Genomic DNA, 24,017 nt, shown 5'->3' on the forward strand with positions numbered 1-24,017 from the left:
GATTCAAAGGGTCTCTTGAAAAAACGATGCACAGGGATGTCTTTTTTTGGGGGGGGTTGGGGTAATCACACATTTACATCCATTATCCATCACAGGCAGAGATGGATGCATATAAAGATTTACACCTTGACTAAAGCCAGGCAAAAGTGACCTCCTAACCCCACCTCCTCAGCAGTGCACACTGAATACCTGGAACTGCCCCCCACACCTCACAGAAGCTTCAAAAATGCTACATCAGGAGATCAGTTCCAAAGAGAGCAGCCTGACAAAAATAAACCCAGACACATGCCAGTGATTCAGTGGGAACAGCCTTGTTCCCTCTCACCAGCAGTTACCATAGCACCAAACTCTTCCAGACTTCTCCTCCTGCACCTCAGCCCTGCCCAGGCCAACACTGGTTGTGCTTTTGGAATTGTGACTGAAATCAGCCACCCTCAAATCAACCACGAGCCACAACCTCAGCTCTGCCTCTTCTACCCATGGCTCTCCTTGGCCACAGCAGAAGAATGAAGGACCTTGGTGGCCACCCCTGATGTCTCCACACACCAGGATTGCCAGGATTTTTTCCCTCTGGCTCGTCCAGCAGCATGACCAATGTAAAATTAAGCTCCAAAAGACAAAGCTTTGGGTTCCTCTCCCCAGCCCCAGGCACTTCAGCAGCAAACACCAACACGTAGCTGCTCCAGCACAGTGACACCTGAACAGGACAGAATCCATTTCAAGCTCCTAAGACAACTTGTGTGGTGGATTCTGCAGAGCAGATGTTTTTCAGGGTTGCATTTAAAAAAATTTTGCTTCTGTCAATAAAAGACTTGCCCTGGAAAATAGATGGGAAGCCAAAATGATGGCCGTACTTCGAAATTTAAAATTTAACTCTTAAAGGTAGAAAAGATCTCAAATGCACTGACTCAGTCAGGAAGAATTCTATGTTGTCACCGGGCAGAAATTATCTGAAAAATCATGAGAAAAGTTATTTCACAGGAGTGACAATATTTGACTGACCTAAACTCAATCAGAGATCTCTTAAAGAGGCTGTTCTAACAAAGTCACATGAGTAGAGGAGCCACTGATGGCTGAGTTTAGTTTGTCCCAGAAGGGGAATCCACCCATGTGAGAAGCAATTCTTTGAGTTCTCCAGAACAAACACGACACCCAGAGAGCCTGCCAAAAACTCAACGTAAGAAGAGGGGTTTTTTGCCTGCTCTAAAGCTACTCTGTGTGAGCAACCCACAAAAATCCTTGTGAGCCCAGCAGAAAAACTTCAGAACAGACCTGCCCTTTGACAGCGAGGACCTCACGCTGAAATTCCAGCATCTGCATCTGTCTGGCTTTTCCAGGGAGGGAATGAAGAGCTCGTTGGGTCGAGCAGAGGAGAGCACAGGAACAGAACTCATGTGTACCTGTGTTATATGTTATTCAGTTTTAAGAATCCCAGGAGCAAAGAACATCTCCCTGGAAAAGCACCCAGCACTTTGGGAAGTGTTGTTATGCGCAAAACAGAGGCAGGGCAGGTGGAGGAAGAAAGTAGTAAATCCGTGGTCCTCACTGGATCAGGGCAGTGCATTTTTAACAAAAAGAAGCATTTCTTTACCCAGAAAGCTACAAGAGTTTCTCCAATAAACTTAGAGACAGTGCTCATCTCAAATGCTAATCCTGACAATCAGCAGGGCAGATTTATTAAGGCCCTGCCAGGAAAAGAACAACAGTGTGGTCCATTTGTATTTACTGCTTAACCTGTTGAAAGGTACCAAGTCAGAACAGGGAAACAATCCATGCCATTCTGCTTTCGGGTGGCTGGGAGGTTTACCTTGATGGCACGAAAAATTCACCCCATCTGAAAGTTAGGGAAACAAAGGGGAGGGAAACAGTGGTTTAGCTTTGGTTGGGTGATGGCCACAAGCCCAGAAATCTTCTTTCCTGAGGTAGTACCATCCTGGCTGGAAGGAGAGACCGGCAGGGATGCCCCACATGCACCAAGGCCCAGACTGGAAGAGTTAAACCAGAGCTGTTAAGGAATTTGTTTTGTAGGCCGTGACTTGTTCCCTGCTCAGTTGTGACCTCCCATTAACACGAACACGCGGTGGAAATTCCTGGGATTGGCATTTTATTTCGTGGCTCAGCTGAGCCATGAGTTGAGCAAGGGATGTCCCACTCTCCCAGAGGTTTGTCATTCAAGGGCTTCCTGTATCCTGCAATTTTTTCTAATAACCACATCCTATCTGGGAGGAATCCTGTCCTCCCAGCTATCGTTCACCCCGCTCTTTCAACACATACACAAAACAAACAAGCAAAATTATTAAGTTAGAGGCATTTTAGAGACTTGCACAGTCTCTCCTGCAAAGCTCTGAGCTATCACTCTCGTCTGAGGTGGGCCCTGACTTCATGCCAGGTTTAAAGAGTGGTGAGAAATGATAACCCCTATCAATTCACCACTCGAAACCACATTGTCGCAGCTACGGTGGGGGAAGGGGAACGCTGTTATGAGGCAGTGAAAAAAACCAAGTTACATCTGTTTAAAAAAATCACCCACAGCACATAAACTACTGGATTCCAACTGTCTCTGATTGCTCAGTCTAACAATAAATATTTTGGAACTACTTCATAATCTCTAGAGTCAACCTGGTGACGTAACACACCTTTTCAGGGTGTTTATGAGTCAAGAGTGACAAAAGTACAGGGGAAGAATGAAAAGGTATTTTTGACAGACCAAGGAATCAGATTCCCAGCTCCCTTCCAATTTTAGGATCACGTTCAACTGGTACCTGCCAGCTGTAGGAAGGGCCAAATCTGTCCCCCTGTTTCAGGAAGGGAAAAGGCTGCTGCTGGAGATTAAAGATGTGTGTGGGAACATTGACAGGCAGAAAACACAGATCAGAGACGAAGACCTGACCTGAGCACCACTTAAGAAAGAAGAGGCATAATACAAGTCCCACCAGGCTAAAAATCACACTGCAATTCAGAATAACCCATTTCTCCACCAAAGAACTCTGGGCAAAACCAACTGTAGCTGAAGCAAAGGTGTCCCACCCCCTCAGGGTTCCTACTCCAGCTCTTCCACTCCTGACAGCTGACACCCAGCAAAGTTCACACAAACCATGTCAGTGCCCAGTGGTGCCTGCAGTCTGGGAGCAGCACAAAGCATTGCTGATACTCATTCTCCGATTATTTATTCTGGTTACACCCAGCTGAATAAGTGGGATTTTTGTTCAGGTTGTCGTGCTGCTTTAACCAACCTCGCTCCCAAATGCACTGAAAATCAGTCAGGGAAGTTAAATTTAAGTTTCCAGGCCTGGATGGACTGAAGGTTGTTTGACTGCCAGTCCAGGCAACAGGAGATTTTTCCTGCCATAAACAAAGCCTTGAAAACAGGAAAGAAAGACTCTGAAGTTACCACAAACATCTAACGGAAAGGCATCCAAAAGAAGGCGAAGTCATAAAAAGACAACAAGTTTCATTCTGGAGACTGATCTTACAGTACTGTAACAGTCAGCTTTAAACAGCAGCTTGAGCCCCACTGTTTTCTCCACTTAAAAACAAGGGGAACAATATAAATTCAAAACAGAAATCAGAATGAAACATTCCACCAACAGGTAGCTGGTTCTCTTACTGTCCCATCTTTACAGGTTAATTTGCTCTGTTTAAGCTCAGATGGTGACAATTCTTATGAAATGAGGATTTACCTGCTAGTAATTAATGAAATTACAGACAGAAATAGCTGCAATATTTACATAATAACTTTTTTTTTTTTTTTAATTATGTGGAAAACACGTTACAGAAAAAAGGAACACACTTTTTTCACAGATGAAACAAGAAGAGTTTCCCTTTAAACAGTGACTGGGAGTCAGAGCTGGGAAAGCACCACACACTGAACTCACAGATCTTCACACACACTGACATCTCCACAACAAGGAACAAAGGCCTGGTGTGGAGCAGAGCATCAACACAAAGAACTTGTAAACAAGCAGGAAGGTTGCAGTGTGGAAACAGAGATCCAGCCTTACACCACAGGTACACTGTAAACCCCACTCCTGGAAAAGCAGTTTAGGAAATTAACGTGGCAGCAGAGTTGATGTCACACAATTAACACCACTCAGCTTCAGTGGCAGAGCTGAAGAAAACGAGTCAAAGCTTCCCAGTGGATGAAAAATCCTTTAGCAGTTCATCATCCCTGAGCCTCACAAGTGAAGAAAAGAAGTTTCCCCTCTACAGAAGTTCTCCAGCTTATACAATTTAATTACTGAACAGATAATTCCTTAGATCTGTAAGCCTAGAACACATAAATAATTAGTTCCCATTATTCTGTGATTTGATTTGTTAACTGCAGGTGTATTCTGAAGAACTGAAGCAGAATGATGTTTTGCAAATATCCTAAAGATGCTGATTTTGATACTTTTGTCATATTCCTACCTTTTCTGTAACAGATATTCAGAAACACCAGAGGGAGGGGGGGGAAGGAAAAAACAACCAACTAAAAAAAATAACCCCAGCCTGAAATTTAGGAAATCTCAGTCATACAAGTGAAAAAGTCACACATTGCCATCACTACTTCCATTCCACTTCCTAATTTCTCATAATAATGACAAAATGATATTCTACCACTACAATAGTCCATGATAGTGCCACAAAATTAAATTTCCACTTCACTGATTAAAAAAAAAAAAAAAAAAGGAGGAATGGAAGAAGTTATCAGCTGCAGATCAGATATTCCAATGTCACCACTGCTTTACACCGAAAAGCTGCTCTCTTTTGCAAGAGTTTAGCAGAACAACACCAAAAAAGAATAACAGCTTGTATGAGATGTCATCAGTTGAGGTAAAAATGAGTGTTTCTCTCCACCTGAGAGCACCAAGGTGCAGTCAGTTGGGAGCTGAGCAGGCAGGACTGGCTTGGCCTGCAAAGGGGAAGGAGGCAGGAACTGTTTATGGAATCTACTTGGGGGATCTATTTACGTGTTGGGTTGTTTAAATGAAGGTCTGTGGAGCAGCAGGAATTCAAACAAGCAGCCACACCTGCCAACAGAAGAACAACCCCCTCTCTGTGCTGGTTTTGGATTCTTGGAAACCAGGATGGAAAAAAAAAAAAAAAAAAAAAAAAAAAAGGGGGGGGGGAGGAAATCAATTATTTACAGGCTTATCAGCAACAAATAAGGGATCACAGAGCACGTGCAGACACTGGAAACCCTCAGTTCCCACAGAACATCCCTCCACCTTCCCTACAGGCACAACAACACTCCAAGGTGTCCACAGGGCCAAGTGCCCTCAGAGCAGCCCAGGGACAGCCCCCTGTCAACATCTGGAAACCATCAGAGCACACGAGCAAGAGGCTTTCCACGGAGCCATCACACTCCCCATACGCTGGGGAGAAATGGAAAGTTGGCAAGGAGAAATGTAAAAGCAGGGAAGAGGGGTGGATGACTTGTTACTAATGTACAGACTGAGAACCAACCAGCACATCTGACCTTTATTTTTCCTTCTTTTTTTTTTTCTTTTTTCAGTCAGGGAGAAATGGAGCTATTTTTAAGTCTGGGTTATGGTGCACTTGTTTAGGGAAGCTGAAGGGAGATTTTAAAGGAACTGTGGTATGGACTAGGCTAGATCAGCTCTTCATCCACTCTCCTCAAAGAACTACTTCCCCTCTCTCCCAGAAAACTGCCTGTGACCTCCATCAGTGCTGACCAACATCTCTGACAGCCTGCACAGCTCAAAGCAACTGTGGAACAGTGCTGGAAGAAGAAGGATACCAACACTCCTTCTCCTGCCCTTCTGGGTCTCCTCTTCCCCACTTAACACCCAGGAATCACTTTATCAAGGGCTGATCCAGCAGGAAGATGATCCAGCTCACTGCACAGTCACCGGTGCTGGCACACACAGGAACATCCTGGCCAGGAGAAAAGCCAGACTGGCTCTTCCAGGTGAGAATTTGGGCTGCCTGTCCTGTGCACCATCAGGGGTGGCCTCCAGGATGTCCTCCCAGCATTCCAGCACGTGGCTGGGGAGGTCAAAGCAAGCCAAGAGGCTGAGCTGGCAGTCAGGAACACGCCACTGTCACCACCAGCCAGCTCACCTTGCCCCAGCACAAGGAGGACAGTGGAGATGACTCGTCCCTCTGAGTCACAACAGCCTGCAAAAGTTGGGGGTTGGCTGCCCTGCCCTCCACGAGTCTCTCTCCCTGTTCCTGTTTACCAAGCAGAGATTGTCTAATGGGGAAACAGAGGCCGTGAGATGTGCTGACAAATCACCAGCAAACAGAAGTTTTGGAGAGAGAGAGAGAGAGGACAAGAGTTCAGTGCTTCAAACACAGCTAAGGTTGAACTGTGAGCACCACGGTGATAAAACCTGAGTTATTTGTGGCAGCTCAGGAAGAGAAGAGACCCAGACATTTCTGCCAATCTGCTCGTCCCAGGAATGCTGGAAGCAAGCCACCCACAGAATCCTGGAGAGGTATGGACTGGAAGGGACCTTGGGATCTTCCTTCTGCCCAAAGCAAAAATAACTCTGAAACTTCCATCAGGCAGTTTGAGGGCTCCCCCAGGCAAATCTGAGGGCAGAGATGCCAAAGCCTCTCCAGGCATCCTGTTCTGGTGCACAACCATTTTCATGAGGAAAAATTCTTTCTTATGACCAGCTGGCATTTCCCTTGCCTCAACTTGTGACCCACTGCCTCTTGTCCTTTTGTTCCAGCTGACAACACTCAGGAGACAAGCACACAATGGCTCAGGAATTAAGCACCCAGCAAGTCTTAAGACAAAACTGCTCAACAAGACTTTGAATGGAACCAAATGAGGGTTGCTGCAATCCAACCCTTCCCTCTCCCAGCTCAGCCCATCCCTTTATTGACTCGCCTTCAATGAATGTCAGGGAGCAGAACGCTGAAAAATAGCCCCCAATTTAAAGAGGAAATAAAAAAAATAATAATAAAAAAAAGGTAATTTCTGACAGTGACGTCAGTAGATTAAATCACCACTAATTATTTTGATGTGGCCAGCTTTAAACGAGTTATCTCCTTTAACCAGCTCACCACAAGCCAGGGCAGCAGACTGTCAGCACGAGGGAAGGAGCAGAAACAGATGACAAATGCAAAGGCAGAATCCCACAGACCTGATGTGTGTCATCCTAAAGTGCTGTGGAACCACTCCCTGTGTGCTCAGCATAGACAAGGAGCTGAGGGGAGGGCTGGAACTGGAGACTGCAAACTAAATTCACCTCTGCTCTTTGAGGATAAGAACCATCTCCCCCCCACACCCCCAAAAAAAAGTAGCAGATCAAACCACTGACAGATCTGATTTATGTGTCACCCAGCAACCCTGTCAAGGCAATTTTTCAGTGGTAACCTCCCCTCTCCCAGAAAAAAAAAAAAACACCAAATCAAGCCAAAAAACCCACATACAAAAATCAAACCCAGTAAATAACCACGACCTCTTACCAATCAAGACTAAACCCACCAGGAGAGGAAGTGACCAGCAATCAGTAAAAAAATTTCCAGTCATCTTTTTATCTCGCAAAGGATCGTGCTTCTGTCTCAGGGCAGGAGCAGTGGAAGATCCAAAGCTAAGAAAAACTGACCCAACTTCAGTTTCTTACGTGCACCAAAAGGACTTTTGGATCCACCAGTAAAGGATTTTACTGATGCTGGGGCAGAAAAGTCCAGTGATGGCAAAGGGAGAGGCTTCAAAAGTCATTTTTATTTGCTCCTTTAGCAAAAGCACCATTATAGGGCAGGTACACTAAAGGGCAGGAGAGAAAGACAATGCAAAAGGAGGAGCTCTTTTTGCTTTGAGCAAAATCAATCAGAGCTCCTCAGAGAACACCTCCTGAAATTCAGTGCACCCAAGTCTTTTTTTGGGTAAGTCTTGTTTGGAAAGCAGAGCACTCGCATTTCAAACCTAAATGTGAAATGCCATCACCAGCTCCAGCAAGAGAAGCACAGGGAATAACATCACATGATCTCCATCTCACTACCCCACACAGCAGAAATCAAACACAACCATCTCCAGAGCAGAGGCTTTCCACTCGAAATAACCACTCTGGAAGCGAGCTCAAAGAGATTCCTCTCCCTTTGCTGAAGGGCTTCCAGTGGAGTTTCTAGGGATGTGCTTTGCCCCTTCCACAGCTTGAGAACTTCTTTTCCTTCCCTCTTCTGTAGATATCTGGATTTTTACTCCTTTAAACTGAAGTCACCACGGCGGAATAAACACGAAAGAGCTTCCTCTGCCACAGGTCACTGGTACAACACACCGAGCCTCTGGCAGGGACAATTCAAACTGCCCCAGGTGAGACACAAAAGCACCTTCTCAAGTGACAGCCAGGCAGCAGCTACAATGGAAATTCACAAGGTAAAAGTTGGATCTGCCTCCACCAGCAAAACACAAGCAAGGCACGGGAATGGCTGAGGCATCAGAGAAGCTCTCAAAGCCTCACCACTGCCCTGACTTCAGATCTGAGCTGTCAGCAGCTCCTGCTCACACTGCTGTGTGAACACACATGGCTCTGTGTCTTTGGAAGTATTCTGGAAAGTCACTCTAATTACAGAGTACAATAAAAACAACAATGGGCCACTAATGTGGAAAAACTCTGATCTTGGGAGACAAGCAGAAAATTCCACTGTCTCCCTTTAGGATTGATCTGGACTGCAGTAAGGATTAAGTGCTGTTCAGTGACCTTTGGTGATGTGATTTCTTTGGAAAATTGTCTTGAAGTTCACTGCAAATGATTTCAATTTTAGCAGTTACATAAACCAATCAAGGGCAGGGTTTCAAACACAGACAAGCAGTTAAACATCAAGTCAGTGGAGTGAAGGAATAAAGATTGTCCTTTCCCTGCATTTGCAAGGAATTCAGCCCAGCATCCACCTCTGCAGGTAACCCAGTAATTATCACAGGCCCAAATGCAGCACAACTTGAGATCCCTTACAAGTAGGACACTTCTCAGTTCAACAACAACAGCAAAAAAAAAAAAAAAAATGCAACAGGAACAAGTCGTCACTTTAATTTGGTTTTTAGTAGGAGCACTTGCTGCCCTTCCCCACAGCCCTCAAACTGGCCAGAGTTCAAACGTTGCACTTGAAGGACTGGATTAATTAATGACAATCCCTCCTCTTCCTGTGTGGCTTTTCCTTCCAGAGAGTTACACCTGCCACGTTCCTCCTTTAGCAAGGAACAGCGTCAGGGACATCCACACACAGGACAGGATGACACCTTTACAGTGAGCAAAAATTACACCTCCACCTGCAGCACAAAGCCAGACCTTGTTGGAAATGCCCCTTCACTGCCTCCCCCAGTGCCCCAGCACTGCCATGAGCACTCTTTCCTGTGACAGCACCTCTCTGACAGCCCAAAAATTAAGTCCAAGTGGCCAGACCTTGCCAGCAGGAGGAAAAACCATTTCAATTGGAACTGCACTGGACACCCCCAGCCCATCTCAAACAGCTCAGGAGGCAGCTGTTCAAGTGCCTCTGCCTCCAGTGCATTCCACCACACGCACATCCATTGACCAGGAGAACAAACCCTGCCCGTGCTGCACCTGCCTGGCTCCCCCAGCAGCCACAAAAACCTTCCAGAAAAGGAGGTCAGAGTCCAGCAGAGCCGCCAGACACACACACCCCCAGGCACTGAGCTGGAACGAGGCACTTACCCATCTCTACCTTTACTGACGATCTTCACTTCAAAGTAATAAATGCCACAGGCTGCAGGGATGGGGTGTGTGGCCCTGACCGAGGCGGCATCTTTGTGATTTTTACCGTGACCTAAGAAAGAACAGAAATGTAAATACTGAGGGGGATTTGGCCTCTCTCACACACCCCGAACTGAAGCCCTGCTTGCCTGAGCCCGGCAGGGACCTGTGCCTACGCGGGGCCAGCCATTTAAAGCACACTTTTCAGAGGACCAGCACACACAGCCCTGCACTGCCACCAGGGGCAACCCCCACACGGCCAGCTCTGTAGTTTTTCCCTTTGTTTTCACTGTGGAGTTCCCGAGAAAGACCGTCAGTGCCACCTCTCCCCCTCCCCACAGACGTAATTTGAAGACCAGCGTCCACGGACAGAAGACAAAACCGATTACACAAGAGAGGAATGACATCAGTGTTTACTAACCAGGGAGGAAAAGGAATAATCGCTTCTCCACTGGGTGGGTAGGGAGGGCAGCTCCAACAGCGACCAAGCAAAACATCACACTCCGAGCCCGAGAGCGGCCCTTTGGTGCAAAGCCGAGCAGCCAAAGCCCCGGTTACGCGGCGTGCCGAGGCCATCCGGCCCCTCGGCCGGGTTTTGAGCCGGATGACAGAGTAAACAGCCGGTCTGGCTGCACCGGGCCCGGGCGGACGGCCCTGCCCGGCGTTATGTAAGGCCACACGCCCCGCCGGGGAGAGCCCCGGGCCCCACCGCCTCCGCCCCCGAGCCCGGGCAGCCCCGCCGGCCCCCGGGCCCAGCTCGGTCCCGCCCGGCCCCCGCCGGTCACCGCCCGCAGGGCCCCTTTCCCCGGGCCCGCCGGACCCTCCGCCGGAGCGGCCTCCCCGCCGCGGGCCGGGGCCGAACCCGGCGCCGCCGCCCCAGCCCGGCACCTTTGTAGTGGACGCGCAGGTTGCCCTGCGAGAGGCCGATGTAGTTGTACTTGTCCTTGGGGCTCCAGGAGCGCGGCAGCGGCGTCTCGTCCTGGTTGACGGCGGGGTAGAGGCGGCGGAGGCGCCGGCTCAGCTCCTGCTCCTCGGGCGGCCCCGGCGGCGCCGCCGCGTCCCCGCCGAGCGGGCTCCCCGCGCCCGCCTCCGCCATCTTGGCCCCGCTTTGTGTCAGCGGGCGGGGAGCGGGGCCCGCCCGCGGCCGGCGGCCAATGGGCTGCGAGCGAGCCCACAATGGGGCCGCGCCGCCCCACGGGAAGTGGAGTCCGCACCGCGCCCGCCGGGCAGCCGGGGGCTCCCGCCCGGACTACAACTCCCGACAGGCCGCGCGCCCCAAGCCCCGTCCCGCCCCCCCGGCGCGGTGCGCGCTGGGAGCTGTGTCCCCGGCCCGCTCCGCTCCCCTCAGCGCCACCTCGCGCGGGACTCCCGTTCCCGGCGTGCTCCGCGACACGGCGGGGCCCAAGGGCCGCCCCGCGCCTGCGGGCGCCCCCCGGCCGCCTCCGCGCACCGACCGGTCTGGGCCGCCGCGCGGCGCCCGCGCGTCAGGCGGTGCGTGGGCAGCTATGAGGGCGCGAGAGGGGGGCCTGCGGGCGGGGGCGTTGCCATGGCGACGGGTAAACGGAGCGCACGGCGGGAGCGGGAGGGGAGAACGAACCGGGAATAAAGAATAAACCGGGATTAACGAACGAACCGGGATTAAGGAATGAACCTGGACTAAAGAACAAGCCGAGCTCAGCCGGGAGGGGCTCAGGAACTCGCGCCGGGAATAGCCGTCGGCGGAGCTCAGAGGGCAGGGGTGAGGGCCCCGCCGGGCCCGATGCAGCTCCGGAGGCTCCTCCGGCTCCCAGCTGGGTCCAACCTCAGCCCTGGACTCCATCTGTTCTCCACTGCACGCTGCATGATTTTCCCTTCCCTCAGAGAAAATGTATATATCTATATTTAGACTTTGTGTGTGTATATATATATATATAAATCTATTTTTATATGTATTTTTCTGTATATTGACACTACAGTAAAAAACTTGAATTCCTGTTCTGAAGCCACAGGCAGCAGGAAATAAAACCAGATGCTTGAGCTGACTTATAGCGTGAGTTCACTCTCAGCTCTATGACACACATAATTCCACATCTCCATTCTTTCTCCGTGTCTCTGTAGCAATAAACAGGCCCCTGTCACCATTCCAAAGCCATGACTGTCAGAGCAACTGGAGTCCTGCTTAAGGGAAGAGCTGCAGCCCCTTGCTCTGAATAACGAGAGCTCCCCATGGAGACACTGCAGGTGGTGAAAAGAGACATTTCAATCCCCATTTCCATCCCTCCGAGCCCGCTACGTGGCTCCCAGGGGGAGCTGAGCCACAGGAACCACCACGGGTGTGCCAAACACAAGCACCAGGCTGGCATGAAGAGCATCACCACGAGCTGAAGGCCTGTCAGGAACACTCTGCTGCAGTGCAGCAGCCCCTCAGGTGCCTGGCACAAGCAGCGCTCGCATCATGCACAACAAAACACGACATTTTATTCCTCAGAGCTGTACAGGTATACAAAGGCAACATAAAAAAATTATTGGCAGTCAAACTGCGCGTAACAAGGGCTGGTGAGACCCAGCGGGGAGGGGGAAAGGCCACAGGAGCAGGGGACGTGGAACACCCCTCAGGTAGCCCCTGAGCACCCCACAGGGGTCAGGGCTGCACCTTCAGGTCAGGGGATCACTTTGTTTCCACTCACAGCCACTGGAATCAGGAGCTTCCTGTACTCCAGGGGGAGGTGACGCTCTATCAGCACGTTCAGCGGCATCTTGTCCGTCACCAGCCCTTGCCTGTGGCCAAGAAGAGGAGAGCAGAGAAGAAACAGGGCTGTTAGTGCAGAGTCCTTCCACTCAGCATCACACTAAAGCTTTCCTGCAGTGATGATTCTGCATTTAAAAGGCAGCTCCTCATGAGGGGCCACGCACATCACGGATTCCAGCCCTGCCCACACAGGAAAGCAGACCCAGAGGGTTCCTGCAGCTTCCCACAGAGCTTCCCCCTGCTCATCCCAGGGATATTCATCTGTACTGATCTCTACCAAAGCTCACTGCCTTTTAAATTCACAACCCACCTACCAGGGGATAAATTTTACCACCGTTTGAAAACACACACACAGAATGATGGGACTGAAAGAAACAGCTCAGTACCCAGCAGATTTCTTTAGTCACGGTTCAGAGGTGGTTGGCATTTGCCAGGTAGTTTTCCAGTACACCATTTAGCTGACTGGCATGACAAAAAAAAAAAAAATCAGCATCTCCCAGTTTTGTGGAAAGGAAAAAGAACAGCATTTATTCACACTTTATTCGCAACAGACAGGTGTTACCAAGGCACCCCCGAAACTACTGCAGGTTAGTAAGAACCACCCCTTTACCTTCTCATGAGCATTTCTACATCAGCCATCTCCACTGTCTTCCTCCCTGCGTGGCTGGTGTAAGCTTCCAGATCACTGCTCAGCTGCTTGAAGTATTTCTCAGAGCTGAAGGGGGAGAATGAGGAGGGAAATCAACTCAGGCTGTGGATTGTGTGGACACACCAGCTTCTGCAGGGCAAGCTGCACTGGAGCTGCTCGTTGTGCAGGTCACAGCCTGCCAGGGGAAACTGGGGGAGAGGAAACTCTCCACCCCAGGAACAAAGCTTGGCTTCTCAGCCCTGGCTCCCTGGAACGTCACAGCCAAGGCAGGTGTGAAACAGCTGCACATCTGACAATCAGAACAGATCCCAGACTTCCCACATGTGCAGGAACAGGGGTGGACACTGGTCAGAGAGAAACCAGCACTGATAGTCAGGCTATTGGATCTTGTGGTGACACTGTTCAAACAATCGACAGATTTTTCTCAGGTGAGAAAAGAAGGGAAAAAAAAATCAAAACAAAACACTAAAAAGAGTGGGAAGAACAGTTTGTTGCTACTTACCATTTCTCAACGATTTTGAATGCTTCTCTGGTCACTGGCATTTTTACAAAATAGCGAAAAATCTCCTTTATCAAACTCCTTGCTATCTGAGGCTCGCATGGCTTCCTCTGGGACGTTCGTGATCTCCCTGGAACTGCCTTAGGCTGCAGCAGCTGGACAGGAGACCTTTGAGGGAAATTGAAAATTCACACATGAAGTGAAGAAGGCTGGGGGAGAGGCAGAGACCACCACTGGTAGCGGTTCTGATGAAGCACACAGCTTCACTGAATTTCTAGATAAGATGGTGCAAATGTTAATTAATTTAGAGTAAAGCAGGGGACAGGTTCACTTTCTGCCTCTAGGAGAGCTCCATTTGTGTGTCAGCACATGGCAACTGCACACAGGTTTAGGCTTCTGCAGTCAGTGCCAGTATGTCACTCCATGTGATCAGCATCTTGTCATCAGTAATTCCCCCTCATCTGCAAGGGCCTCTGCATCCTGTAACAGTCTATGGTTCCAGAGTAGCTTACCACTGAAAAACTCCTAGGGAAAGCTTTTGGCCTTCAGCACAATAAAATATTACAAGAACATTCAATGGAAATACTGAAGGCATCAGATCTGCTCTGGAAGATTCACTTGATTCACTGCTGCAGCAATGGATGATCCAAAACCTCCAGGACTCCTCACTCCCTGTGGCAGCTGGCAGAGCCAAGAGCAGCTGGCAAAGCCAGGCTCTGCTCCTCCCCCAGACACACTCCTGCCAGGCCACTGCTGACTGTGGCTCAGACTCACCTGGGGACAGCAGGTTTCTCCTCCCGTGGCGCTGGCAGCAGTGGCTTGTGGGCTGCAGCACGGACAAACGCGGGCGTCTTCATGGAAACCTCTGGGGGGAAAAAAAAGGACTTGAGGAACTGAACTCTCTTCTCAAGAGCTCCTGCAGCAGCAGAAACCCAGCCAGCTTCCCGCAGGGCTGGCCCAGAGCACACTGCCTGTGACCCCACAGCACCCTGAGCCAGCACAGCTGCTGTTGCTGCAGCGGCACAGATGTCACAACTCCCTCCAGCCAAGGCTCGTGGGATCAGCATCTCACCTCTCCTCTGCTGGGAACTGCCCATGGCAGTTTCCTCCAAGTCTAGTCTGCACTGTCTAACTTCACTCTCCAACTTCTTCACTTCTTAACAAGTGAGAGCAGGAAAGAAAACAACATTAACAGAACTGAGGAGGAGTGGCCACGCAGGGCTTCTTGCCCGATGGTCTCCCTGGCAAGCTGAGTGCAGCCCAAAAATCCAGCCTGTCTGTAATGGTGGCAGCTTCCCAAACATCCCCCAAGAGCTCAGACACCTGTCCTGTTATAGGAGCCAAGCCCAACTACAAAAGGCTTCAGGTACTACTGAGAGTTAAAGTCCCCAGCTGGAAGGGTCAGAGATCTCCTGCAGAAAGCAAGGCTGCCTGCATCAGCTTCTCCTGAATAAACATCTCTGTGCAGTGGAGGGACAGGCACCAGGATGCAGGGAAAGGGACTAGTTATCCTGAGATTTCTGAGGCAGAACTGCCTCTGCTACTGCTGCAAGTTTCTTACCTTGGCTTTCAGGGTGTTCACTTTCATCCTCAGCAGGCTCTTCCTCTGGATCATCCAAATCTAAAACAATAGCCTGGTCCTCTAGTACATCTTGTTCATCATCTTCCTCCAGTGGATTCATCCCAGATTTTTCAGATGAGGGGAGAGCATCAGAATGCCTGTCCAGACTTCTAGCTGCAACATCTTCGGCAGTCTCATGTTCTAGATTTCCAAACCAAGAAAAAATACAGCACTGAAACAAGTTCCATGGACAACATTTCAGAGCACTCATAGGAATGAAACCCAGCTTTCAATTCCTGACAACTCTGCCACCTTCCCATCTGCAAGGATTAGGGTTGGTACCCAAAGCCAGACAAGCTAAAGCACTGATGAAGCCTCGACTTTTCCCTCTGCTACATCGAGGTGTGCAGAGGCCACACAGAAAAAGAGCCCCTGGTAACGTGAAACCCATGAGATTTGAGTGACATTTTTATCTGAGCTATTTTCAAGTTAACTTTGTTTAATAAGCACTTTTATCTCAAAAGGTCATATACCAAAGCCTTCGCTGTTGGCTACAGAAGACCCTGCAGTGGAGGAAAAGTAACTTGGGCGATTTTAATCTGTCAACTCACTCAGGTGGTCTCCAAATTTTTTCAATCTTTGCCTGATTCTGCAACTTCTACCAGCCTGGGGGGTGGGGTTCTGGCACCAGGGATAACCATCAGCATTAGGGGCTGTGCTCACCAGCCCCAGGAGAGATGGGGGGTCCAACATTGCCTTCTGCCAGTCCCTCTCCTGCTGAAGGAGCCATTTCTGGTTTGTCTCTGCTGTCCTGTCCTGCAGTTATCTGCAATTCTGCTTCTTCAGCCAGTTCCTTCTCCAAGTGTTCAAAATATCCAGCACTTGCACCGTGTTCTGCAGCTAAAACAATAAAATTCTATCATACATCTTACCTACAAAAAAACCACCCCAATCAGCCACCAGCACACAGTTTAACAACCACTGAAATGTCACAAGCAAACTCAGCCATGAGCTATAAATAAGGGAAGCAGATGCAGTTTCCTTTACAGCTGAGAAATGCCCATCCTCTCCTGTGTCTGCTTTACAGCCCCCTAATTAGGGAGCACGTCAGATCCAAATGAAGAAACTTTATTTACTTACAGCAAGCAGAACTCTTCCAGATCTGCCATCTCTACATCCATTCTCACTTCTGGTGACTGTGTGAAAGACCAGTTTCTTTTCCTTTAAGTCTAACAATATCTGGAGTTTGTGCTCAAGATTCTCCTCCTCATCTCCTCAGTTTTTCTGAATAAACAGCTTTGTAAAAGATATATTCCACTGTAAACAGAAGAACGCCTAGCAGTGGTTTTAACCATCCCAGACAAGCCTCTGGCAGGCAGGATGAGGAGAAATATAAGGACACTTGACTTGCACGTCTTTAAAAATATGAGCTACTGAAGTGCCAAACAGTACCTAAGTATTCCTTTTTCCTGCATACCAAATCTATAGTCCACACAGCTGTTATCATGTGCCTCAATTCCAGCAGAAACAAATTCCAGAGTGAATTCCACCACTCACTCACACAGGTAACTTGGAGAAATTTGGTCACTCTCCTAATACTGTCACTTGCTGAAGAGTTTGGAAATCTTAGCTGAGTCCAGAACCAGAAGCTGTAAGAGTGGATTTTTCCCACCCTCTCTCCACTAAGTGGAAGTTTTCACACTCAAAAGCACAAAGTGTGTCAAGGCCTGGGAGCCCCAAGCCCAAGTGAAGGGGACAAGGAAATCTGGCCAAAGGTGGTGCAAAAATCAGTTATATCAGTTAGCCCTGGAGAAAGATAATGCCCAGCAGGGCCTAAATAAATACAGCAGAGCAGTAATATGTATACAAAGAGTGATCAGCCGGAGGTATTCCTGGCCAAGAGGGAGCTCTACATCTTTCCTGTGGGAAGGTGAGCAGTACTACAGACCTGCCAAGACGTGTGAACCTTTATTCCACTTGCAGTCCCAGTGAACAAAGCAAATACTGGCAAGGAAGCACATGAGCAAGTCACAGCCCACCTTTAGGAAAGCTTGTCTAGAAATGCCCAGTGTCTCTGATATGACTTGAATTAAATTATCTCCAGCACCTACTGCACAATAAAGTCTTACTTTACTCTGCAAGTCACCTGAAAAACCCTGAATCGGATTATACTCCATTCCCTTGCAACACTGAAGGCACTTCTTACCCTCTCTGAAAAGCTTTTCCTGTTCCACTCCATTCACTGTATTAATCATCTCTTCTTCTGAATCACTTACTTCTAGATCTTCAATTATTTGGGACACAACTTCTCTCAAAGACATGCTGGAAGGATTTAGAGTGACTGGGGATCCCAAATATTTAGTTGAACTTCTGGATGACAGAGAGGAGCTCAATCTATAAACAGCTAAAACAGAGAATTAGTGTGTCCCCAGTGTCTTTTTACACTTTCTTTCAGCTTTCCTCAAAAAAAAAAAACCACACAACACCAAGCAGGGAGAGAAAGACACACAAGAAAACACTCTTCCTCTTCTTGAAGCAGTTTTAGAGAGATCACAGTGCATCTTAGGAACCAGCTGGAAAAATCCTTGCAACCATTCTTCAGTTCACCCTGAGGAGCAACACCGAGAGCAGCCTCCTTTGGTAAAACAGAACTAGGTCACCATTAACATCTGACATTATTGCCTTCCTAACCTCAGCATCTTTAAGAGATGCTCACTCCCCCTCATCTTCCTCTCATTTGATCCAGTCCCCTACTCCACATCCTCCACGCTTTTCTCCACATTATCTGTCCCTTTGTCCTAAAAATGCCTCACACTGGACTCCTCAAACCCTTTTCTCTTGATGCCTTCCCTTGTCCTTTCAAAACAACTTTTGCCTGGTCCAAGCAACATGAGGAAAACTTGTTCCCATTTACACAGCCAGGACAAGGTATTTCCAGGGAAATGACTGAAGAGAGGTACCAGACACTAGGGAAAAACTGGCAAAGCCTTGGTACAGAGTGACCAGGGAGGCTCCCACCTCTGTCCAAGGCATTTTTAAGGCCCAGGAGACAACAAAGCTATGACAAGTAAGTGACCACACCAGAGTAAAGGTCCAGACTCATCAAGTTCCTGAGATTTCTTCCATCTCTGTCTACATGTCCTACATATTGAGCCCAAATCCTACTCACGGCCAGCCACCTCCTCTTCATGAACAGCAACCTGCTCCACTGGGTTACTCTGCTGGGAATGATCTTGCTGATCTTCCTGCTGGTTTGCAGGTGTCCCTGGCGATACACGAATCATTCTGTCAATGTGCTCCTGATCCAGGCCCGAGTTCTCAGGATGTCCTTGTGTCCTTCCCTCATCTGTGCCCACACCGGACACCAGACCCTCTGGCCTCGCTGCCTCTTGAGCTGCATCAGAAATCTCGCTCCTCTGTGCTGGAGTTTTTGGATCTGACAGCTGGGGTTCAAGAGCAGAAGGTTTATTTTGGCTCTGTTCATCCAGCTGGGGCTGAACAAAGAGCTCGGTGTTGTTCAGCACGATCTCTGCATTGCTTGTCATCATGGTTGTTTGAATCCCAGACGCAGACTGCGAGTCCACGAGGTAGTTCTCTGCTGTTCAGAAAGTTTTAAAACAAGCTTTATGTGAGAAACTGTTCAAGGTCACAGGGACACAGTTTGTTACCAGGACTTGCACCGTTCTAAATTTCAAGTCGCTCAATCAAATCCTACTCGCCCTCAACAGATCAAACACTGAACCTGTACGGCCCCACCTCAGTGCCCCCAACCTTCCCAACCAAACTGCAGAAGCCCCAGTACCCACAGATGAAGACAATGCCAAATGTTTCCTGTGATTTGAGTCACCCACCTGGGCAAAGCACACATTTAAGTGCACACAATCAACTACAGAGGCAGAGCCCTGTGCTAATCTCAGTTCCCAAATCCCACTCTATCACTGTGAGTGTGATTTCTATTACAGGACATGCCTGAGTAACTGAGGCCCTTCCTCCCAAAAGAGAAATAACAACACCAAAGAAACCTTTGCTCTTCAGCATGTTCTGTTCCACTCCGCCCTCAAAAGCTTCCCTGTCGATGGCTTTGTGGTTCCTGGGCCTCCGGAGCAAACCCCTCTTTTCAACAGTGTCCGGGGCCATCAAGGAGCCAACAGACATGCGGAGGGACCTGTGAAAACAGGAGGGCAGAAACCATCTGTCAGCATCACACCCCCTCAGACTGCAGGCACGATGGCACTAACAGTGGGACACGTGACAAAGCCAGGAGGACTTTGCTAAAACAACTTTAAAAGTCCAGAAAATACAGCACAGATGCGACTGACGTGACGAGACTCGTTGGAAACACCAGCTACGAATACAAGACCAAGCTGGGCATACAGGGCAGAGCCACAATTTCTGTGTGTGGGGCAACACTTTCAAATGCCATCAGCAGAGGGGGGTGGTTTTGTTACTGCTAACACAGGTCTTTATCACAAACCCAGGTATCTGCACTGTTCTCCACAGCTACAGGTGTGATCAGTGAAAGCAGCTACAGCCAAGACAGCCAGAAGTTAAGACATTTCAGATTACTCACCGAAACATAACTGTGTTGTCCAGCGTTGACTGAGCTAGAAAAAGTTCGTGACACATTAGTGAAGAAACTACACACTGGGCTACAGGAACACCCCAGTGGACCCTCCTCTGTCCAGAGCCAGTCATGCTACAATCCTCACTTGGGTGCAAACACAATCAGATGACAGGTTCACTTCATTATTTCCTGTCTACACTTCAGACCTGCGTGTCAGAAAGCTAACATGCAATCTCTGAAAGGGTGGGAAAGAGTTATTTCAAGGGAAAATTAACATGGCACATACCCTCAGGTTCAGTAATTTAAATTTTAACCACATTCACAGCAATTAACCCAACCAAGGGCATCTGGAGCTTCAAAAGTACAACTACTCCACACACTGTTGATAAAACTGGAACTCATGTACACACAGGCACAGAGTCTCTAATTCAGAGCTGAGGTACTGGTGTCTGAATTCCTCCCGTGAATTCTCCTCCAGTTGCTACTCCAATAGGATATTGGATAATTTCTGACTGCAGCCTTACCTTGGTTCTGGACAAGCCGTTTGTCTGCTGCTCTCTCGAATTCAGAAATGCTGAGTTTCTTTCTTTTCTTATTCATGTGGAACACAGTGATGGTTGTGTCCTCAGCAGCAAGGTCTGGCAGCTGCAGTTCCCCCCTGCCAAAACAAACCAAGCTGGAGAGGCATTTCTGAAATTCCCACCTGGCAGGATGCAATTCTGATCACTGAAGCGCAAGGAGCTGCAGCCGTACCTGGCATGTAATAAATGTAAAAATTATATATATAAAAAAATCACTTACATGCTGGAAACCCTCTTAGATGGGAGTTCTGGTCGAGCTTCTTCCCTGTCTTCATGGTTAGATATCTGAGGTGCCAGAGGTGAGACTTGGGGTTCTGCCAACAAACCAAAACATTCCCTTTCCACAATTCAATCCAGCAAGAACACCAAAATGCAGCAGAGTGTCACATCTACACCACAGGCTGTAAACTGCATTTATTGATGGCTTAAAATAAAGGCCTGATGAAAACTGTCCAGATTCTCTCCTGGGAAGGCTGGCAGTGACAAAACCAACCGTGACAGAGACGGCAGCACAACCTCTGTAACTCACACCCCATCCTACAGCCAAAGGAGCACCAGGATTATGTGCTCAGTCACCAGGGTAAGAAGAGCAAGGGAAGAGGATTCTGAAGGCTATGATTTCACCAGTGCAAGGCCTGGCCTTTCAGACAGTTCCATCCCACGTTCAGCTGCCACTGCAAGGATTCCTCTCTTGCATTAGTCATACAACGATCTGATTTCTGTTCCACATAACAGGGTAAGGATAATGGGCTACCAAGGAACGACCCCTGCTCTCAACTCCACCAAATCACTGTCTTTCTGCTCTCAGTTCTCCGTAAAAAGAAAAAAAAAGATACTTACGGGTCTGGATGACTCTCTTGAGCATAACCCGCGGTGTGTCATTGTCAGCGTCTGGGAACACCCTCAGTCTCCGCTTGGCCAAGCTGCGCCTGCGAGAATTACTGTCGGTCCCTGGATTTGATCCAGTCTAGACAAAAATCAAGAGACAAGCAACTCAAAACCAGTACTCCCACCGCCAAAGATCTCAGCGCCAAAAGCAGCCACCATCCATCTTCTAACGGCAACACACGCCGGCTAGCGGGAAGTGTTTTCCTAAATTCCCAAAGAGGAATCGTGCGCGTCTTCTTTTTGACAACACCGGCACTCCACTGGCAACTCAGCTCGGAGCGGGGATCACCGCGGCGGGTCCCAACGCGCAACCCTCCCGCGGAAGAAACCCCGAGGGGGCCCTCAGAGCACAGCCGCGACGGGCCGGGCCGCTCGGCGAGCGCGGCATTCGGGGCCGGCCGGGCCGTCTCCCTCACGGTAAAGGGGAGCAAGGGTGAGGGGCTCGCTTGTCTCTCACACCAAGCGCGACCAGGCGGGACAGCGGCTTCCTTTCCTTCCTTCCTGTCCCTCCCTCACCCCCCCCCGGGTTACCTGTGCCGCCGCCCCTCCCGCCGTGTGGCGGCCGCTGCTCCTGAGGCCGGGCCGGGGCCGGGCCCCCCCGTCGGCCATGGCGGGGCGCGGCGGGAACGGCCGCGCGCGCCTCCCGCCGCCTCTCGCGAGAGCGAGGGGCCCCGCGGCGCACTGTGGGGCGGGTAGTTCCGCCGGCGCCGCGGTGCACCGTGGGCCGGGTAGTTCCGGGGCGGCGGCGGCGGCGGCGGCGGCGGCGGGGCCCGCGCGGGCCTTGTGGGAGCTGTAGTTCGGCGGGGCCGCTCGCCCCGGGCGCCGCGGGCGTCCCCCGGCCCCGCGAGGCCATGCCGGGCTTCACCTGCTGCGTGCCGGGCTGCTACAACAACTCGCACCGCGACAAGGCGCTGCACTTCTACACCTTCCCCAAGGACGAGGAGCTGCGGCGCCTCTGGCTCAAGAACGTCTCCCGGGCGGGCGTCAGCGGCTGCTTCAGCACCTTCCAGCCCACCACGGGCCACCGCGTCTGCAGCGAGCACTTCCAGGGCGGCCGCAAGTCCTACCTGGTGCGGGTGCCCACCATCTTCCCGCTGCGCGGCGTCAACGAGCGCAAGGCTCAGCGGGCCCGGCGCCCCCGCCCCGCCGCCGCCGCCGCCGCTGCCGCGCCGGGCCCCGCCGCCCAGGCCCCTGCAGGGGGCGCGGCCGAGGACGTGAAGCCCATCGACCTGACGGTGCAGGTGGAGCTCGGGGCCGCCGCCACTGTCGGGCCCAGCCCCGTGCGGCTGCCGGTGCCCGTGCCGGCGGCGGCGGCGGCGGGGGAGGAGAGCCCGGCGGAGGGCGGCCCCCCCGACCACTCGTACTCGCTGTCGTCGGGCACCACGTCGGAGGAGCTGCTGAGGAAGCTGAACGAGCAGCGCGACATCATCGCGCTGCTGGAGGTGAAGATGAAGGAGATGAAGGGCAGCATCCGCCGCCTGCGCCTGGCCGAGGCCCAGCTCCGCGAGGAGATCCGCGAGAAGGACCGGCTGCTCCACGCCGCCAGCGCCGGCACCCGCAAGCGCCACGGCCTCTGAGGGCGCCCGGCGCGGGGCTCCCCGTGCCGGAGCCCCCGCCGCCCTCGGAGAGGGGCCGGGCCGGGCGGGGGTGAGATGGACCGCGGCCCCTCAGCCCCGGCTGGCGCTGCCCGCTCCTTCCCTCTCCCGCCCGCGCCGCGGCGGCCCCCCAGCCGGGCAAGCCCTCGCCATCGGACTGCCCCGTCTGGGCTGGATCGGCTCGGTGCCCAGCCCCGTTATCACCCCGACGTTACCCCCGGTGTTGTCACCTCGCACCGGGCCCATCCAGCCCGCTCTGTGCCGGCAGCGTGGCTGGGACCCGAGCCGTCACCGAGTGGACGCAGGGTATCAGTTTTCGGCAAACAAACTCGCTCCGTGTCGAGTGAGGTGACAGCAACACTACCCTGGAGAAGGCGTGTCCGGCTGCCCGGGCACTGCACCCGGCATAGGAACGACCGGCACTGCCGCGTCAGGCCTCTCTCGGCGGAGGCACGAGGAAAAAGCTTTAGAAAACCCTCTCAGGGTGACGTGTTCCTTCAGTAAATTACTGATGCCATAACAGGCTGCTGTCCCTGGCGTGACAGAACCCCCGGATTAAAGAGTGCTCTCGTACCGTGTAGTTTCTGCTTTCTCTGCAGCGCGTGCGTGTTCGTTAAGTGCGTCTCGATGCTCTCGGCGCTGGGAAGGATTACGGACTGGGACAAGGAACCCGGTGGCATTTGACAGCTGTAGTTCTATCTCATTGGGTTAAGACTCCTTCTAATGAAACGGAGGCTTTGTAACACGTCGGAATTCTAATCCTTGGCTTTCGTTCAGAGAACCGGGAATGAAACCGAAGCGAGTTTACCTGCAGTGGTTGCGAACCTTTGCTGTCTAATCCTCAACTAGTTGGCATGGCTAATAATCTGTACATTAGGCAAGACCATACTGAAACCTGCTTGCGTGTTCTAAACCAAGATTTAAGAGTATTGTAACAAATCTATGTGGAATGATTGTGTAGTTTCTGTTTCTAGCCAGCATCAGTCCCCTCACTTTCTGCAACAGGAAACCAAATCGGCGTTGGCTAGAAAGAGGGTGGAGTGAGGGTAGCGAGGCCATGAGTTTGGGTTGGTTATTTTTTCCAGCTTAGCTGGTGGAACAGATACCTCAGCACCCTGGAGGAGGAGAGTATCTGGTGCCCCAGCAGAGCCCTGTGGCGAGGCATCGACGACAGTGGATGTTGAGAACAAAAAGCACTTCACCACAGTGTGCCCATATTCACCTTCGAGCGAGGAATGCCCAGGGGTTTCCTGGGTCTGTGAGATCCTTCTGGAACCCGAGTGC

The 24,017-nt window shown here is 50.8% G+C and overlaps 3 protein-coding genes across 6 annotated transcripts in view; 1 reads left to right on the top strand and 2 right to left on the bottom strand.

The window, feature by feature from the left end:
• The window catches only part of RANBP10 (RAN binding protein 10), a 48,862-nt gene extending 38,098 nt beyond the window's left edge, over nt 1-10,764 (bottom strand). The window contains exons 1-2 of one of the 4 annotated variants that reach the window (XM_027906442.1): nt 10,557-10,764; nt 9,630-9,741 (exon numbers count right to left, since the gene is read on the bottom strand). In XM_027906442.1, coding sequence (XP_027762243.1) covers nt 9,630-9,741; nt 10,557-10,764 — 320 coding nt within the window. Of the gene's footprint in view, nt 1-9,629; nt 9,742-10,089; nt 10,319-10,556 lie in introns of those variants that run through there. The other 3 variants (XM_027906445.1, XM_027906443.1, XM_027906446.1) reach the window with 3 other exon arrangements.
• A 1,333-nt stretch (nt 10,765-12,097) lies between these two features.
• CENPT (centromere protein T) lies at nt 12,098-21,762 on the bottom strand. Its single transcript, XM_027906448.1, has 15 exons — nt 21,670-21,762; nt 21,091-21,217; nt 20,471-20,564; nt 20,194-20,327; nt 19,676-19,709; nt 19,128-19,270; nt 18,275-18,703; nt 17,312-17,509; nt 15,829-16,005; nt 15,106-15,306; nt 14,617-14,700; nt 14,319-14,409; nt 13,548-13,712; nt 13,007-13,111; nt 12,098-12,425 (listed from the first exon to the last, which is right to left on the bottom strand). The coding sequence occupies exons 1-15, from the start codon at nt 21,745-21,747 to the stop codon at nt 12,308-12,310; spliced, it is 2,178 nt and encodes a 725-aa protein (XP_027762249.1). The 5' UTR covers nt 21,748-21,762; the 3' UTR covers nt 12,098-12,307.
• A 159-nt stretch (nt 21,763-21,921) lies between these two features.
• Nucleotides 21,922-23,306, top strand: THAP11 (THAP domain containing 11). The gene has a single exon (XM_027906449.1). The coding sequence runs from the start codon at nt 21,990-21,992 to the stop codon at nt 22,713-22,715; it is 726 nt and encodes a 241-aa protein (XP_027762250.1). The 5' UTR covers nt 21,922-21,989; the 3' UTR covers nt 22,716-23,306.
• The last annotated feature ends 711 nt before the right edge of the window (nt 23,307-24,017 follow it).

Source organism: Empidonax traillii, unplaced genomic scaffold, assembly GCF_003031625.1.
Source record: "Empidonax traillii isolate 1590-97213 ecotype Southwest subspecies unplaced genomic scaffold, ASM303162v1 scaffold1297:size275931, whole genome shotgun sequence".
Lineage (NCBI taxonomy): Eukaryota > Metazoa > Chordata > Aves > Passeriformes > Tyrannidae > Empidonax > Empidonax traillii.